At 38.4% G+C, this 17,939-nt stretch overlaps 1 protein-coding gene across 1 annotated transcript in view; it reads left to right on the top strand.

Moving 5' to 3' along the window:
* Mindy2 (MINDY lysine 48 deubiquitinase 2) overlaps window positions 1-17,123 on the top strand; it is a 50,535-nt gene extending 33,412 nt beyond the window's left edge. Inside the window, exons 7-11 of the mRNA XM_019210148.1 lie at window positions 1,332-1,474; window positions 7,505-7,678; window positions 11,343-11,534; window positions 14,818-15,076; window positions 17,044-17,123. Of these exons, the coding sequence (XP_019065693.1) occupies window positions 1,332-1,474; window positions 7,505-7,678; window positions 11,343-11,534; window positions 14,818-14,940 (632 nt within the window). The 3' untranslated portion in view covers window positions 14,941-15,076; window positions 17,044-17,123. The remainder of the gene's footprint in view (window positions 1-1,331; window positions 1,475-7,504; window positions 7,679-11,342; window positions 11,535-14,817; window positions 15,077-17,043) is intronic.
* Window positions 17,124-17,939: the final 816 nt, after the last annotated feature.

Here is a 17,939-nt window from a genome sequence, read left to right on the forward strand (position 1 = left end):
ACACACACACACACACACACACACACACACACACACTAAGGCTGCTGTCCTCTTGCTTTGAAGGATAAACAAAAGAAGGAGAAATCAGGAAAAACAGGATGAATTTCATCATTCTGTCTCATACATACAATTCTTTTACATAAAGTGTAAGAAAAATTGGTTACAATTACCACATTTAAAAAGTGACTACTAGGCCAGGGATTTAGCTCAGCGGTTCGGTGGCCTGCCTTGCAAGAGCAAGGACCGGAGTTCAATCCCTGGTACCACAAAAAAAAAAAAAAAGATTAACTACTGGAATATATCAGAGCATACAAAAGATGTGTACATAAATCCCTTATTATTACTATTTTCCTGAAGTTTAACACATTTATACAAAAGAGGCAAGTAAGAAATCACACGGTTGTTTTGTTTTGTTTTTCTTGGTACTGAAGATCAAACTTGGGACCCTGTGCTCCTGCAGTATTTTAATTGAGGTTTTATCTTTGTCTTCTTTGCAGAAAACACATACACGTACATTTAATTTTTTTTTTTGTGGTACTGGGGATTGAACTCAGGGCCTTTTCCCTGAGCTACTTCCTTAGCCCTTTTTCTTTTTTCTTTTTTTTGGCACTGGGAATCAAACAGCTCCCTGCACTTGCAAAGCAGGTGCTGGAACCACTGAGCTAAATCCCCAGCCTATCCTAGCCCTTTTTAATTTTTTGTCTTGAGACAGGGTCTAAAGTTGTCCAGGCTGCCCTTGGACTTGTGATCCTCCTGCCTAAGCTTCGCAGAAGGATGGAATTACAATTGTGTGCGACCACACTGGCCTCCATACCAGGGACATTCGTCATTGATTTGAATGACAGTTCTTTTGCTATAACTTAAGACAGCAAAGTTTAAATTTTAGGAAGGAAAGAAAGAAAAACTTTTTTTAATTTTTGAAGCAAAGTCTTAGTTTTATAGTTTAGGCAGGCTCTGAACTCACTATGTAGCTCACGCTGGCCTCAAATTCACAGTGATCCTCCTCTCTCACCCTCCTATGTGCTGAGATTGCAGGCATGGGCCATCACACCTGACAAGAAAAACATTTATAAACATTTTTTTTCCAGGCTGGGCATGGTGCACACATCTGTAATCCCATCACTTGCTTGGCTGAGGTCAGAAATCACCATGAGTTTACACAGTTTCCATTAGCAGATTTGAAAGATGAATCTCTAACTTAGGGCCATGCTATAATAGGAAAAGTCTTATATTAATTGGCCTTCTACACATGTGGAACACAATGTAAATAAAGGAATAATTTTAAAATTTTGAAATATTCTTCCATCTAATATTATGCATTGGTTCCATAGGCTTTGTAGCTGAGCAGTTTCTAAACAATACAGCCACTCAACTGACATACCATGGATTGTGTGAACTAACTTCAACCGTTCAGGAAGGAGAACTCTGTGTGTTCTTTCGGAATAATCATTTTAGCACCATGACCAAGTACAAGGTATGATTTAAAAAAATAGCTATTTAATTGTTATTTAAATAGCTATTTAATTGTTATTCTGAATCAAAGCTTAATTTAGAGATGTATTTAATCTGGTTAAAGTTAAAGATTTTAGTATAATGTTTCTCAACCATCAAATTATGAAGGTAACTGTTAAGTACTTCTTTAGAAGGGGATAACTAGCAGTTGAAGCATTATCTCAGATCAGGCTTTATTTTTCAATTCTGAACTTTTTTTTTCACAGACTACATTAAGAAGTACTTACTATTTTCTGAGAGCAAAAAAGTACCTAGAGATAGAACTAGGATGACTTTTAATGATGGCTGTTTATATTTGAACACTAAAGGAAATTAGAAGAATTAAGATTGGCATTAAACTGAACATAATAGTATGTGCTACACTATCATTCATTGTGAAGCCTGAGGCAGAAGGATGTTGAATTTCAGGCCAGCCTAAACAACATAGTAAGACTTAGTATTTAAAGAAAAAAAAAAGAAAAGGAGCCAGGTGTGGTAGTGTATGCCTGTAATCCCAGCATACAGAAGGCCGAGACAGGAAGATCATGAGTTCAAAGCCAGCATGACCCCATCTCAAACAAAAAAGTTTAAAATTGAAAAAGTACTTTTATAATAGTATTTGCTGTACCAGTCTTACTTTAGACTCTTCCTATAGTAGTATCTGTGGCTCTGCCAAAAAATAAAAAATACTGATTTACCCTTTTATGTTATCTTTTGCATCTGTCCCTTTGGTGTTTGAATGTGCCCTGGTTCCTTGTATCTAACTTTTTTGTTTGTTTTTCTTTTTTTTTTTTTTGGTACTGGGGATCAAACTGTAGACTTTGTACTTATGAAGTAGGCTGCAGCACCACTGAGCTAAATCCTCAGCCCTGTTGTATCTAACTTCTGAGGTGGATGGCTGCTCCCAGCCACATCCCTCCTGTAGCACCTAGTGCCTGGAGGGTAGAGTGCAGGATATGCTCTGCTGCTCGCCTGTGCCAACATGCTGCATGCACAATGTTGTCTTCTCACATAAAATCCTCCATCCCCACACACTCTACACTTTCTCGTTTCTATGCCTTTACTGCTGTTGTTCTTGCTCTTTAATCCCTGTTTGCAGAGATCTCATTCCTTTTTGCTGATCCTAGTATGTGCAAGGCCCTGGGTTTGAGCACAGCCCGCCTCCACTCCCATCTTTTAAGAAGCACTTCAAATATGAGGTTGGCAGTAAAGCTACCCCTTCTCTACTTAAACCAATGATTCTCAACTCAGTTTATGTATTAGAACTTCCTGGGGGACTTTTAAAAAATTGCCAGTGCCCAGAACATACCATTAGTTCATTTAAATCAGAGTCTCTGGAGGAGGGACCTGAGCATCATTTATTTTGGTTTTGGTTTGGAGGTTTTGTCTTCTTTTGCAGGGAGGGTTGCTTTTTTGGTGCTGGAGATTGAATTTAGGGCCATGTGCTAGGCAGGCTCTCTACTGCTGAGCTGCATCCCCAGAGGATGGTAATCATTAAGTGAATGTGCCAGTTGTGTGATTTTTCTGTATTATAGGCATAGGGAAAGTATCTAGCTTGTCATTTTAGGTTCAGGGCTTTATTAAGGGACAACAACAAAGAATACAAGAACAAAAGAGTTCAGCGATATGATGGTATTAAGGGTATAATGATGTTGTCCAAAGTTACAAAACACCTTTATTCTCTATTGTTATAGACAAAATAATGGGAACAACATCATAGTAGCCAGTCACTAAGGAAAATGCCATTGTTTATTATGGAGACTACCAAATTAAAATAGTAATACTGTTGTTTTTGTGATTTATGTATAAGTTGTTGTGTTGTGTTTTGATCATGCCAGGGATTAAAAGCAGAGTCTCACACATTAGGCAAGTGTTCTACCATTGAGCAATGCCACTATTGCCAGTAACACAATTTTTTACATTTTTGTCTTAGAAAAATCACAGAGTTACAGAACAGCAGTGAAACATTTAATAATTTTAACATTATGCTGTTTTCACTTCTTTTTATATTTTTGTTGCTTATTGTTCTGTATACATCACTAGACAAGAATGTTTTCATTTCAAATCACAGTATTATTTCACATCTAATAAGATGAGCTAAAATTGTTAGTATCATCTAATACTTGGGCTGTAGACACATTTCTGCAATTTTATAGATGGTATGTTCAAGCCAGGATCAAACCAAGAATCATGCCTTGCATTTAGTAGAGTGACTTTCTGTTGACATGATCCCAATCTAGTTTTTTCCAGGGATCCTGTAGCCCTTTGGGCTATTTACTTATGCCTTATTATAATCCTCTTGGCTATTTTTCCTGTTTTTGTTGTACTGTCCGTCTTTTCAGTCTTTTGAGCTTTGGATAATACATTGCTTTACTGCTTGCTGGCAGAGTACCCAGTGAGTGCATTCTTGACGGGGCAGAGACACTTCCTCTTCATTGACCCAGAACTGATCTACAGCAGAATTGGTTCTGTTAATTTTGGCCTTGGATGTAGGACTAAAAGCTCTACAGGAATGCTTTAAATATTCTAGACCAAGGCCGGGGATTTGGCTCAGTGGTTCTGCCGCCTGCCTCGCAAGCACAAGCACATGAGTTCGATCCCTGGTACCAAAAAAAAAAAAAATTCTAGACCAAGGACTGGGGATGTCGCCTCAGCACTAGATCAGCACTGGATTGCCTTGGACACAGGAGGTGCTAGGTATAATCTTAACACCAAAACAAACAAAACACTAAACTAAAACAAGAGCCAGACATAAGCTGCATCTTAGGAGGCTGAAGCAACAGGATCACTTTACCCAACCGTTGGTGACTAGCATAAGCAGTGTAGCAAGACATTGTCTCAAAAAAAAACAAAACAAAACTGTGCATGGTGGTACACTGCTATTAGTCCCTGCACCTGAGGAGCTAAAGCAGGAGGAGCTTGGTGAGTTCAAGGCCAGCCTGAGTAATGTGAGAGACTGTCTCAAAAAAGTAAAATTAAAATCCCCTTTCAGGAATTTTACTTGACAAGAGGCAATCTAGGACAGAATGGAGGATTGTTCCTTTGTTCTATTAAATTTTTTTTAACATTAAACTTTCTCCCACAATTTCCTGGGCTTAGGCTGTTTATATTTCCTTAGAAAGTTGGGCCTGAAGGAATCTTTGCTAAAATAAGGATAAAGGTAACTTAGTGTATTGGTATATACCTATAATCCCAGCACTTTGGAAAGCTGAGACAGCAAAATCTTAAGTTTGAGCCCTTCTTTGTCAACTTAGTGACCAAAATTTGGGGGACAGGGTTGAGACAGGTTCTTGTTATGTAATTCAGGCTGGCCTCAAACTCATAGTGATCTTCTGCATCAGTCTTTGAGTCCTGGGATTACAGATGTGCACTGCCATGCTGGGCATTTAAAAAAAAAAAAAAAAAAAAAAAGCTCTTTTAAGGGCTAGAAATAAAGTTCAGTGCAAAGGCCTGTGGGTTTAATCTCCACCAAAAAAAATTTTTAAAGAGAGGAAGAAACATAAAACATAAATAATAAAAAAATAGCTGCTTTTTCAAACAAGATAAGACTACTTTAATACTACATTACATTTCATACTGCCTTCTAGTATTTACTTTTCAAAAACCCAGAGTTTTTAGAGGCATTTTGTGATTCATAATTAATGAACATTTTAGTTCCCATCTTTCTATCCCTGTGAACTCTTTGGAACATCTATAGTATAAATATATTTCATTCTACAGAATTTAAGATACATTTTCTTTTATTATTATTTTTTGAGTCGAACTCAGGGCTCATGCTGGCCAGGCAGGCATTGTACGGCTGAGGCACATCCTCCCAGCCCTAAGATACACTTTCAACCAACAATAAATTTAATATCTGGATAGTGGTGTCTATAATTAAGGGGCTTTTAAAAAAGGGACAACAACAATAATAATAACAAACTGCCAATCTGTAATAAACTGGACAATAAGACGGACAGTACAACAAAAACAGGAAAAATAGCCAAGAGGATTATAACAAGGCATAAGTAAATAGCCCAAAGGGCTACAGGATCCCTGGAAAACACTAGATTGGGATCATGTCAACAGAAAGTCACTTTGTATATATTTCTTCATTCATGATTTCCATAAAGGGTCTTTATATTTTCTGCACCGACAATCACTTATGTGTCATTATCATCTCAGGACCTGGACCAGCAAGGAAGGTCCATGATGGCAGGATAAAAAACGATTGCCTAGGAAAGGTCGTCTTCACTTTCTTTACTGGGTGTACTAGTTTTCATAGGAATTTATTAAACATGAAAAATATTTTGTCACCTAAAGTTTTTAGAACACTAGAGATGTGTGAGCTGTGGGCTTCTGTTTGACCAGAGCAAGGGTGTATTTGGTTCTAGTCGATTAGACATCTCCAGTACTGCATCTCTTCTAACTCCCTTATAGATTCTGGATAGAGGCGGGAACATGAGGTTAGACTTTTTGGTGACCCTCTGTACACCAAAGCATTGAGAAGTGTGTACACATTTCTGAAAGCTAAACCTAAACGAAACATTCTGTGTATTAACTTTATGATTCTACCTTCATAGACTTTGGATAAAGCCTTCTGCTACTGTAACATCACAATGGATGTATTAATTAAATTGACCTGTTTTTTTCCTGAATAATAACTGCCAAGCAACCTCATACTTACCAACTAGTGTAATAACTATGATTTTGATCACAGGTGCTGTTTTCTCTGATAGCAGATACTGACTTCCTTTTGTTAGAGCATCCTCATATCATTCCTAGTTTTGTGGTTCACCATTCCTAAACTCTAAATAAATACTTCTGTTTCTTCCTTCTGTAGGAAAGCAATGTGCTCTAGCCCTATGAGTTATTACCTCCATGAATCCTTCATTAAACTTTGCATCAGGCCAGGGATTTAGTTCAGTGGCACCAGGCCTGCTTCACAAGGGCAAGGTCCTGAGTTCTATCCCCACTCCCACCCCCACCCCCGTACCAAAAAAAACCAAAAACAAAAATTACATCCCTCATCTGCCCACTGACAACAAATAAGTATACCCCCTTTCTATACTGTATGCAGTTATCTTGCCAAATCCATTTTGAGTTCATGATTCTATAAAGATCTGTGTGGCACTGTTCAGACCCACGCCTGTGCACAATCTAGACAGGAACTGGAAAGTGTAACAGTACTCCTGTCATTCACATGGTCATTACTGGTGGGTTCTTGTCTTACTTAATTTTATATTTGAGGCCTAGTTAGTTAGTTTTATATTTGAGGCCATTTTATTTATTTATTTTTAATAATTGCTGTTCTAAACTTTTTATTTTATTTTATTGGTCTTTTGAGACAAAATCTCACTGTTTAGTTTAGGCTGGCCTTGGACTCCTTGCTATGTAGCCCAGGCTGGCCTCAAACTCATGACAATCCTCCTGCCTCAGCCTCCTGAGTGCTGGGATTTCAGGCCTGTGCCACCATGCCTGGCACCCATTTTATTTTTTGATCTTTCTTTTCCACTTTGTCAGTGTCTTCTTGCTCTTGACTAAGATAACTACTGACTGAACTAAGCCCCTTAGCTTCTGGATGCTTGGTTCCTTTTGGGAAATTTGAGAAGCTTCCTTCCATGGGATGCCCTCTGGATCCTCCTTTGCCTATCAGCCTTTGCCAATGCCATAACTGCTTTCCTTTTTCTTGGCTTTAAGTGACTGACACCTCTCTGGATTATACTCAAGCCTAAGGTTTTGGGGGTTGGTTTTATTTGCTTTTTTACTTTACATTTAGGGATTAAAAGTGAGCAGTATTGGACCAGGGATTTAGCTCAGTGGTTTCCGAGTTCCATCTCTAGTACAATAAATGAATGAATGAATGAATGATCGATTCATCCCAAAAGACACTATAGTATTTAATCTATTTATTATGTTGTACAGATCTGGCTGGTAAGAATAATTCATATACTATAAACATACAAATCAAAGTTTACCATAAGTATTTGCAGTTTTTGAAAAATTTAACATTCCTTTTGTATTTCTTATTAAGGGTCAGTTGTATTTGTTGGTAACAGACCAAGGGTTTCTGACTGAAGAGAAGGTTGTTTGGGAAAGCCTGCATAATGTAGATGGTGATGGAAACTTCTGTGACTCAGAATTTCATCTGAGGCCTCCTTCAGATCCTGAAACTGTATACAAAGGACAACAGGATCAGATAGATCAGGTAAATTTGTTTAAAATATTCATTATTTTCAAATGTTCAAAACTTTTGAACTAAAGATTCACTCATTAATGTATTTGTGAAGTTTCCCTGGCACGTCCTAAACAGGTAAATGGTCATCCTGTGTCTAGGTTATGCAGCTTGGTTGAGAGGTCATGGTAAGAAGTTCGAATTTTATTCTATCAGCCGTAGAAAATCTGTGCTGAGTGTTAAATATGGAAGTGGGATGATCTGCTTTACCTTTTTAAAAGACTGCTATGTGGAGGATACATACATGAGAAGGACACAGTTATAAGGAGAATCTGAACAAGAAGTGCTGATGGAATTAGCTGTGGCTGATGGAGATGGGGAGATGAGCACGTGTCTGATACATATTTTGACTAGTCAGAAAAAAAAGAAAAGAGGAAGTCCGGATAAACACAGTGGGTGAAGAGCATGTGCATCTTCTAACATTAGAGTCCAAGGTAAGGAGGGACAGATACTCATAGCAGGGCTGACTAGGGACAGAACTGAGACAGATGAGATTTTGCCTTCTATGTGGGTGGGCTACAGTCTTTATTACTCAGAGTATGGTAATGATATGAATTCTTCCCTGAATGAGGCATAAATACAGTAATGTTAAACAATTGGTATATATTTTGTTAATAACAATTTAGTTGCATCTAGGCTGTTCATTTAGCCCATTTTCAATGAGCAGTTGTATTCCTGTAACTATATCCTAGGGCTACAAAGAATTGTTCAAAAGTCTCCTCTAAGACTGAAAGCAAACTCTAACCTGTGAACCTCTCTAAAGTTAAAACAGCAAATTGGATCCTTCTAAGATATAATGGTATAGGATGAACATTCTCATTCCTAAAGGGAGGACCAAAGCAAGATCAAAACCCAGCAGGGCAGACGTTAAGTCCTGTAGCTCCATGTCGTGCACTCAGAGGACATGGTGACACTTTGTGAGCTCTGAAGAGTTTGGGCTGCTGGACATGGTGGCACACTCCTATAATCCCAACACTCGGGAAGCTGAGACAAGAGATTGTTTTGCGTTCAAGGCCAGCCTGGGCTACATTGTGAGTTCAAGACTAGTCTGAACTACATAGTAAGACCCTGTCTCAAAAAAAAAAAGGGGGGCTGGGGCAGCCCCATCCCTATGGCCTTGCTGGTCACAGCCCGCATGGCCTTTCTCTTGAGCTGGTTTCACCTGCTTCCGCAGCTTTCATCAACACATTCCATATTCTCTAGCATCCCAGTCTCCACTACAGCTTTGGCTCTGCTCTCATAGTTTCACGCATCTTTTAGAAGCTCCTAGAAGGAGCTCTAACCCTGTGACACATAGCATGGTCTCTTGGGGCTTTCTTTGAAATATGGGCAGAAGCCTGGTGAATGGTGCCCAGGTCTGCTGTCAGTACAAACAATATTCTGGTCACCTGGGCTGGGGATTTAGCTTAGTGGGGCCACCACCTGCCTCGCAAGTGCAAGATCCCAAGTTCAATCCCTGGTACAAAAAAAAAAAAAATCTGGGCCCCTCGGAGCACAGAAGCTTCCGTGTCTGGGGAGCCAGATTCCAGGAAACATTTCCCTGAGTATCCCTGAGGAAGCAGGGTACCCAGTGACTTTTTCTCAAAGAAAAGTCAGAGGACCCTTGAGCCTGTGATCCCTGGAGTCTTGCTAATTCCTGAATGCCCTTAAGGTCTCTTTTGTCTTGTTCTGGTACAAAGCACTTATTTTATTTTATTTCACTTATTTTATTTATTTCACTTATTTATTTTTATTTATTTCAGGGTGGCCTTGAACTCACTATGTAGCCCAGGATGGTGTGAATTCACAAGGGTCCTCCTACCGCAGCCTCCGTAGTGCTGAGATTACACGCATGTGATACCACACCCAGCTCAAAATACTTATTTTTTAAATGGTGTGATTCTCTTCAGCAGCTACACCTTCTTTAGCTTCAGTGTTATATCTGCTTTTCTGGCCTAACTAAAAATGTTTCAGGTTTTTCTGCTCATGATTCTCACTATAAATACAAAAAACTAAAAAGCAGCCAGGAAACAGGACTTCCTTGAAAATTCCTCCTCAGGCTCAGTGGCACACCACATTTAACCTCAAAGTACAGTAAAGTCTCAGGATATAGGCAAAATGTAGACAAGTTCTTTACCAGAATGTACCGTTAAATGGATTCTAGTCCAGTTCTCAGTAGAGTCTTCGTCCCCATCTAAATCCTCCCAAACCTGTCTGGTTTCACTGTCTGCATTCCTGACAGAATCCTGGACTTCTGAGCTTGCACCAGAATCACCCATCAAGCTCTGCTTTCAACATCCTAAACTTTCTCTAGCCTGCTGTTTCAAACATTTCTAGACTCTTAAAAACTATTTCCAAAGGCTTTTGGCACACCCGGTCAGGTATAGACAGTCACAGCAGTGACCATTTCTGGTTCCAAAATCTATATTAACTTTTTGTCACTGGGACAAAATGCCAGGCATGCACAACTCAGAGGAGGAGAAGGGTTTTGGCCCGTGCTTTCAGAGGCTTCAGTGCTTCCAAGGCAGAGACATCATGGCAGAAGGGCAGCTAAGAAGCAGACAGGCTCGGGACAGGAAATAGTCCCCAGGGTCTCAGCCCCTAACCCTCTCCCTCCAGCTAGGCTCCCTGTCCCAAGAGCCCTTTCTGCCATGAAGGTTAACCCACTGATGGGTTAGGAGTCTGCCTGGAGTCTGCCCATCCAGTCAAGTTCACAGACCAGAAGAGGCAGAAGTGAAGGAGTGCAGAGTCAAACTTCTCTCAGCACTAACTCCTAAAAAGTAGGTTCTAAGTTAGAGAATAGGACCAAGATGCACTGCTTTTTCTCATAGGAAATATCTGGCTGTGTATATGAGAGACGGGGAAGGTGGCTAAGTGATGAGTTTATATGAGGCGTGACTGTTGGCTTTAAAAATCATCTCTTGGAAAAATACTGATTGAGGAAATGAAATGTCGCAATTTTTAAAAAATACAAAGGCGTTTTATGGCATTAAATGGAAAAGATTATATTGGTATAGTATGTTTTTGAGTTTGTGTGTGAATGAACAAAAGTCCTGAGGACTTGGTATGCAGCTCCCTGGCTCCATACCTGCCTGGCAAGTGCAAGATCCTGAGTTCATTTCCTGGTTTTTAAAAAAAAAAAAAAAAAAAAAAAAAAAAAAAAAAAAAAAAAACAGGGGATGTAGCTCAGCGGTTCTGTGCCTGTCTGGCAAGTGCAAGGTCCTGAGTTCAATTCCTAGCACCCCCCCGCAAGAAAAACCTTGCATATTTAGTTAACAGCAGTTGTCTGTATGATAATATTGTGGTGATTTAAACTTTCTTATTTATGGCTTCTTCATTTGTCTGAACTTCCTATAGGTGTGTGTTTCTCTTATAAGTAGGAAAAGTAAGTTTTTTTAAAGCTTTATTGAATACCTTTACTCCTTTTAGAATTTCACATGTTTCAAAAATATTTAGAAACAATGACAGCATCACTGAAAAAAATTCATAGCTACCCAAAGCAAATACTGAGAAATACAAGTTTTGTTTTAATATTTAAGCTCAGATATGTTTTTTCAAAGCCATGCTCAAAGCTTTATAGCTAGAACAACTGTGTTTTCACTCATTAATTCTTGGGTAAAATCTCCGAGCTAAAGATGGTGAAAATTTAATTCCTTAGGACTATCTTATGGCATTATCACTACAACAAGAACAGCAGAATCAAGAGATCAATTGGGAAGAAATCCCAGAAGGAATCAGTGATTTGGAGCTAGCAAAGAAACTCCAAGAAGAAGAAGACAGACGAGCTTCTCAGTTCTACCAGGAACAGGAACAAGCAGTGGCAGCAGCTGCTGTGTCTCCACAGGCCCAGGTAAAGCTGGTGTGGTGATCTTAAATATGATGGGTTCTTTAGCAATAAAGAAAATTCTGCTTGGGATTAAAAAAAAATTTAAGTTAGGTATTGACTCTTTTTTTTTTTTTTCTTTTTTATTGAAGTTATTGGTACAATCTAGGTATACAAATACAGTTACATTCATCATTGGGATTCTGTACCTTTACATATTAGGTCTTGATTCTCATTTTTCCCCTTGTCCCTGCCCTCCCTTCATCCCCTGCTCCCCTCCCCATTTACAAACACTTTATTTCCATTTTTTCAGTTTCTCATATTTTTTTCCTCTCCCTTATTACCTTTCCCCCACCCTTCCCACTTTCCTTACACCTTTAGCCCTTTACTTCCTAGTTCACATTATTAATTGTCTCATTAGGATCCTGTGTACTATTATAGTTTTTCACACCAAAGAAACTATTCGGTATTTCAGTTAAAGAAATCTCTGTATGAACATTAAAAATAGGAAATCCTAAAATAAAACTAAAAAGGAAAGTAAAAGAGAAAAGGCAATGATGTAACATCAAAATAATCCTTAATTCTGGAGATGAAAATGGGTCCCTTAACATATTTAAATTGCTTCTCGCTCTTATAGTCTTATCTTATTCTTTTTTCATTATTTAGAGAATACTTTATTAGTTTCTGTAATCAAACCCATGTAGATATGACCTTACATATTTAGAACGATGTGTTACCCCTGTACACATGGAAAAAAAAAATAAAATAAAATAAATTAACATTTCTAGACCAATATGGTTGTCCATTTCTGTACAATGCCAAGTCAACACAGTAAATTGGGATGACTTTTTCCAAAGTTGGCAGCACCGTTAAAGTTTCCCAAAATTCAATTTATATATGTGTGTGTGTGTGTGTGTATGTGTGTGTGTGTGTATATATAAAGACTAATAATAGTATGTTATGCATCGATATCGATAGCAGCAACAGCTTTTCCAGGTTCTCCTTGCCCCAAGGGTTTGTGTTGAAAAGTCTGCTGTGATTCTGATGGGCTTTCCTTTGTATGTGATTTGTTTCTTTTCTCTTACTGCTTGTAGTATTTTGTTCTTCTGTTGGGTTTCTGGGATCTTATTATATGTCTAGGTGTAGATTTTTTCTGATTGTAGCTAGTTGGGGTCCTGTATGCCTCAGTTATCTGAATGTCAAATTCTTCCCCTCTGGGAAGTTTTCTGTCATTAATTCTGCAAACAGCTTTTTTAAGTCATTTGTATGTTCTCCTGCTACTTCATGGATTCCTATCAGTCTTATGTTATTCTTCTTTGCATCATCTAGGAGTTGTTGGATCGATTTCTCCTGATCTCTTACTGTTTTTAAGAGACCTCTCTTTTCATGATCACTGACTGCAATCTTAGCTTCTATATCTGACAGCCTGTCTTCGCATTCTTTTATTCTGTTGCGTACACTTTCAATTGAGTGTTTAATCTCCTGGATATCTGTTTGAATCTGTTTTATGGATTCCCTGTCTTTCCTATGTTGGGCATTTATTTTTTCCATTTCTTTCTTATGCTGGGCCTTCATGGCTTCTATCATGGTCCTGAGCTCATCTATTTTTCTGTCAGTTTCTGCTCTAGAGTCTCAAATCACGACTTCCATTTTGCTCACTATCTCTATGGTTATCTGGGAAATTATTTCTGTTTTGGATTTTTCTAGAGCCTGATTGATCTGTTTTGTTAATTCCTGTGCTTTGAGTTCAGGGTGTCCTGGTGGTTCACTGTTGGCCTTTTCATCCTCATTTGCCCTACTGTTTGCCATTGGTGAACTGGAAGTCTGTCCTTGTGTCTTGCTTAAGTGTTTTCTCATTTTAATTTTTGTTGTCGGACTGTCCTTGGTTTAATCTCTGGATTATCACCCAAATCTTCCTGATATAGTTGCGCCCTAGCTTCTGTGTCTCTAACGACCCACGGACATTCTCATCTTCATAACATCAGAGAAAACAGCTCATCAAATCAATGGCAATGTTTTACCCCAACTGATACAATCAGCAACACATTAGATCAAGCACAACTTGGACACTGACCACCTGTGGTAGTCACTAGTCTATCACCCTTAAATCATTTGAATTAAATTGAAATCAAGAAGCAGTCCAGAACATGTCTGCAGTGAACAAACTTTTCAATATAGTATATTAACCATTTAATGGCTCAGACAGAGCGAGGATGCAAGACCCCTGATCTCAGTTAGCTGATTGCTGAACCCCATGACGCTGACTGACCTCGGGCTGCAAGGCCCAGATTCAGTTCCCCATCCTTCTGAATGGTTGAACTCCGCAATGTTCTATTACAGGTTTCCCCCGCCCTTTCTTTAAAGATGTTCAAAGTTGGGAACTCAGAAAAATACCCTTGATGATGACCACCTCTGTCTTTGCAGAGTGGGTCCAAAGACTTGCACAGTCAGGAGGTCTGAGAGTGAGGGGGGGGGCTTATGGGCGTTACCTTCCCGGCGCTCGAGCAATGGCTGCTGGGTCGGGAGCAGGCGTGGTTCTCCGGTATTGACTCTTTTTATGTTCTGTATATCTGCAAAGAAAGTAAGCTAATTTAAACATGCTAGAGACAGTCTGAGATACCACTGGAAAGAACACAGACTTCAGAGCCAGCTGTAGATTTGCATTGGCTGCTTCTGTTTCTCCTTCCTCCTTGCCATACTTTGGACAAAGCCCTCCACCCCTTGTAGCCTCACTTTTTGTGTGTGTAAAATAGGAGATAATACTTAACTCAGGTTTCTGGAGAAGAACAAACGACACTTAGCCCAGTGCGGACATTCATAAGTATTCAGCAAAGTCAGCACCTTTCCCAAGTTCGCGTCCCCTCAGCTAACGTTTCATGCACTATTTCTTAAATTAGAGGCTGATGTGTGATTTATTTTTAGACATTGCATTTATTTAAAATAATGAATGCATTCATTATTTAACATCTTTCCAGAATGGTAGAGGTTATTATACAAATGCCCTTTAATATAATAAATTTAGCACCAGGTGTGATGGCGCATGCCTGTAATCCTAGCACTCCCGAGGCTGAGGCAGGAGGGTTACCACAAGTTCAAGGCCAGCCTGGGCTACAGAATGAGTTGAATGCCAGCCTGAACTACATCGCAATAGCAAAACCTTCTCTCCCCCACCCCCAAAAAGAAACTTTACCAATAGCTTCTTTTTCCCTTACTGATGTCTTTCACTGCTTTGGGTTTTCATGAGTGACTTGTTATTAAATTTTACCTAAGACTAGTTGAAGTAATTTCTTCCTGTGTATTTTTCCTAAAGCAGGACCAGCTGGCACAAGCCTCTCCATCAGTTGGAAGACAATCTGTGATTAGTGACCGTAAACGCAAGGAACCTCGAGAAAAAGAAAAGGAAAAGGAAAAAAGCAGCTGCATCATTTTATAACAAGTATTGGGTTCTGATGGAACCAACTACAGTGTGTGTCTTAGAAACAAAACCATAAGAGGGAAGGAAGAACAACGACAAATACCGTCTGTGCCTGATTTCCCAATGGATTTTGTTCCTGTTTTTCAGGGGAAAGGTTGTTACTTTGTTACAATCAGACTTTTTAAGTCACACAACACTTTATGAGCTGGAGTTTCATGTTACAAGTTGGAAATGCTGTGTGTTGTCATTCATGAAAATTTCTGCACTTGTAGCCAAATAAGAAAATCACAGCAAATTTTTGTGTCACAGTGACATTCATAACTCATATCAGTTAGTAAGCTATTTTATCTTCTGTTCTAACAATAAATGGAGGTGATTAATTTAGTCAGATTTCTTCCAGAAATTTAAATATTAGCACAATAGTTTCTGAAATTTTTATAATGTTAAATTATGATCTAATCCATGAGAAACCAGGGGTTTAATATAGGGATTAAAAACAGACAAAAAAAATAGGAAAAAATAATTCTTAATTGTATATTGGACTAGTTCAGCCCTTGAACAGCTTTACCTTTCTTTAGTAATGTACATTTTAGATATTATCTTGAGAACTAAGAATGGAGCTTCGATTTCATTTAGATAGAAAAAGTAAAGATTTGTATTTTTTTCCAGTAGCAAAAATTTACATAACACTAATACTTCTAACCTGTCCACATGAGATCTTAATGACTTTTTAGTGTTGTGAAATTTTGAGGAACTCTGAAATCTTCAAATAGGTAATCTGGACCCTAATGACTATTAATAATGCGGTGAGTAGGGCTGGGGATGTAGCTCAGTGGTGCTGCGCCTGCCCTGCAAGCACGAGGTCCTGATTTCCATCCCTGGTACCAAAAAAATAATAATAATGCAATGAGTGAGTTCAGGAGGAAACCACAGTGGATGCGAGGACTTGTACGTGTGTGGAGGGAGAAAAGCAGATAGTTGAGTGTCTACCTTTTTCTAGAATTACCTTTTGAACCTTAAATTTTAAATCATGTTCATTGCTAGAAAATTAAGCATACTTACTAAAGCCAATAAAAAAAGCACATTTCTAAGAGAAAGTTAGAGATAATCTCAGAGTACAGTGAAAGACAATAAAAAATCTGAGCGTAGATGAGAGTTTGGAAGAATTTATGTAAAAGCAATCAGATTTTTTAACTTATGAGAACCAAATAAATCTAAAACATAGTGTTTATAGGATTCAGAAAGAATATTTATTTAACTTTATTATGAGGCAACACATATTTTCCTGTATTTCTAAATATAGTTTTGGAAACTATCCTTAATAGTCCTTTTTATATACTTTATATTTCAAATTTGTTTTAGTCATTTTGAAAAGACTGTTGCTGCTCTAATTACTTGTGTGCTTTACATTCTAAGCCTCAGAAAATTTGTTTATTTAAGAACATCATAATCTGATCTGAGCATCTTTCTTGTGGTCTGGGATGACAAAGACTACAAAAAATACATAATCTAGCTTTTTTTAAGCTATGTTATTAACTTTCTGTGTGATCTAAACCCAGTTATGAGTCTGTATGTAAAAAGTAAGGTTTATTTATAGAAGGAATTTAAAAATCTAGGGCCAATTTATACCCTTCTATGTTGCATTCAGTTTATGTTACATAATTTATTTCTTCAAATTTCCTATGCTAGTATGATAAACAGTCAGAGAACCTGTTTGGGGTATAAAAATCAGACATGAAATACTTGGTGCGTCTCTTATTATAGCCTAGAGTACGTGCTGTGTCACTTTAGGCTCCAGTGCTTCCCTCCCAGGTTCACTCTCCGCAGCGCCCCTCATTTGGAGGCAGAAATAAGCCTCAAGCTTTGTTCTTCCCAGAACAAGTAGTAGTGACGCTGTAATAACAAACCCAGTGTAATAACAAACACAGGACCAGGGTGTAGCTCAGTGGGGAAAAACAAAAACACGATACCTTGACTAAAGCACATCTGAGGTATATTTTTTCCAAAAATATGTTCTCATCTATTTGTCCCATTAATAATATATGTAAAGTTATTCTTTGGTTATTTCCTGTCTTCTTTCTTTGTTCCAAAGATAACACTGCCATTCTGCATTCCCTCTAGAAAAAGGAGGAAACAAACACTCAAAACCGGCAGAGCTGCTATCAGATAAGTAGATGTTAATGTATAGTTATGAGGAAAAACTAAACAATGCATTTTGTTAATTCAGTCTTTTTCTATGTAATATTTCCAAGGCAGACTTTATTACATTCCTAGAATTCAATTTGATATACCAAGAATAATAATGATGTTTGCTTACTGTGGGGGAAATTAAATATTCAATTCTATTAAAACAAACTAACTTCTCAGAGATACTGCTTTCTTGTCTGTGAAGGTTATAAAGAATTTAGAGCTAGAGCCGGGCGTGGTGGTGCACGCCTGTAATCCCAGCACGTAGAGATCCTCCTGCCTCAGCCTCCCGAGTTTGAGACCAGCCTGGGCTACATACATAGTGAGTTCCAGGTCAGTCTCAACTACATAGTGAGACTCTGTCTTAAAAAAACAAAAACAAAACAACAAAAAAACCCCAAGAACTTAGAGCTGTTGTGTCTTTATTTCCTCATACTTTTGTTTTAGGTAACAAATTACATATTCAGCCATTTTATTGCTGGTTTGGGTACATAGGAATTTGATAAGGATATTTAAAAATGGTTCTTTTTCCACATTTTCTAGTGCTTGAATTTGTTACACACTGCTAGCACGTTAAGAATTTAAACATAATTTTGATTTTTAAGATTTGTAGGCTATATTGCAGACTCCTTTGAATCAACCAGCTCACTGTTAGAACCACAGAAGAGGCAGACAGCCACGGATCAGTTACCATGCTTTCCTCGCACATGCACCTGTCCTGGCAGCCTGTTAGCAGTAGGAAAGCATTCTTCACTCAGTCTGTGACTTACAGTGGTTCCTCAGTTTGTAGGAGCATTGATTGTGTGTGCTTCTGAAGCAAGGCCCATGAC

This window comes from Fukomys damarensis, unplaced genomic scaffold (genome assembly GCF_012274545.1).
Source record: "Fukomys damarensis isolate Sample0158 unplaced genomic scaffold, DMR_v1.0_HiC HiC_scaffold_25, whole genome shotgun sequence".
NCBI classification, from domain to species: Eukaryota; Metazoa; Chordata; class Mammalia; order Rodentia; family Bathyergidae; genus Fukomys; species Fukomys damarensis.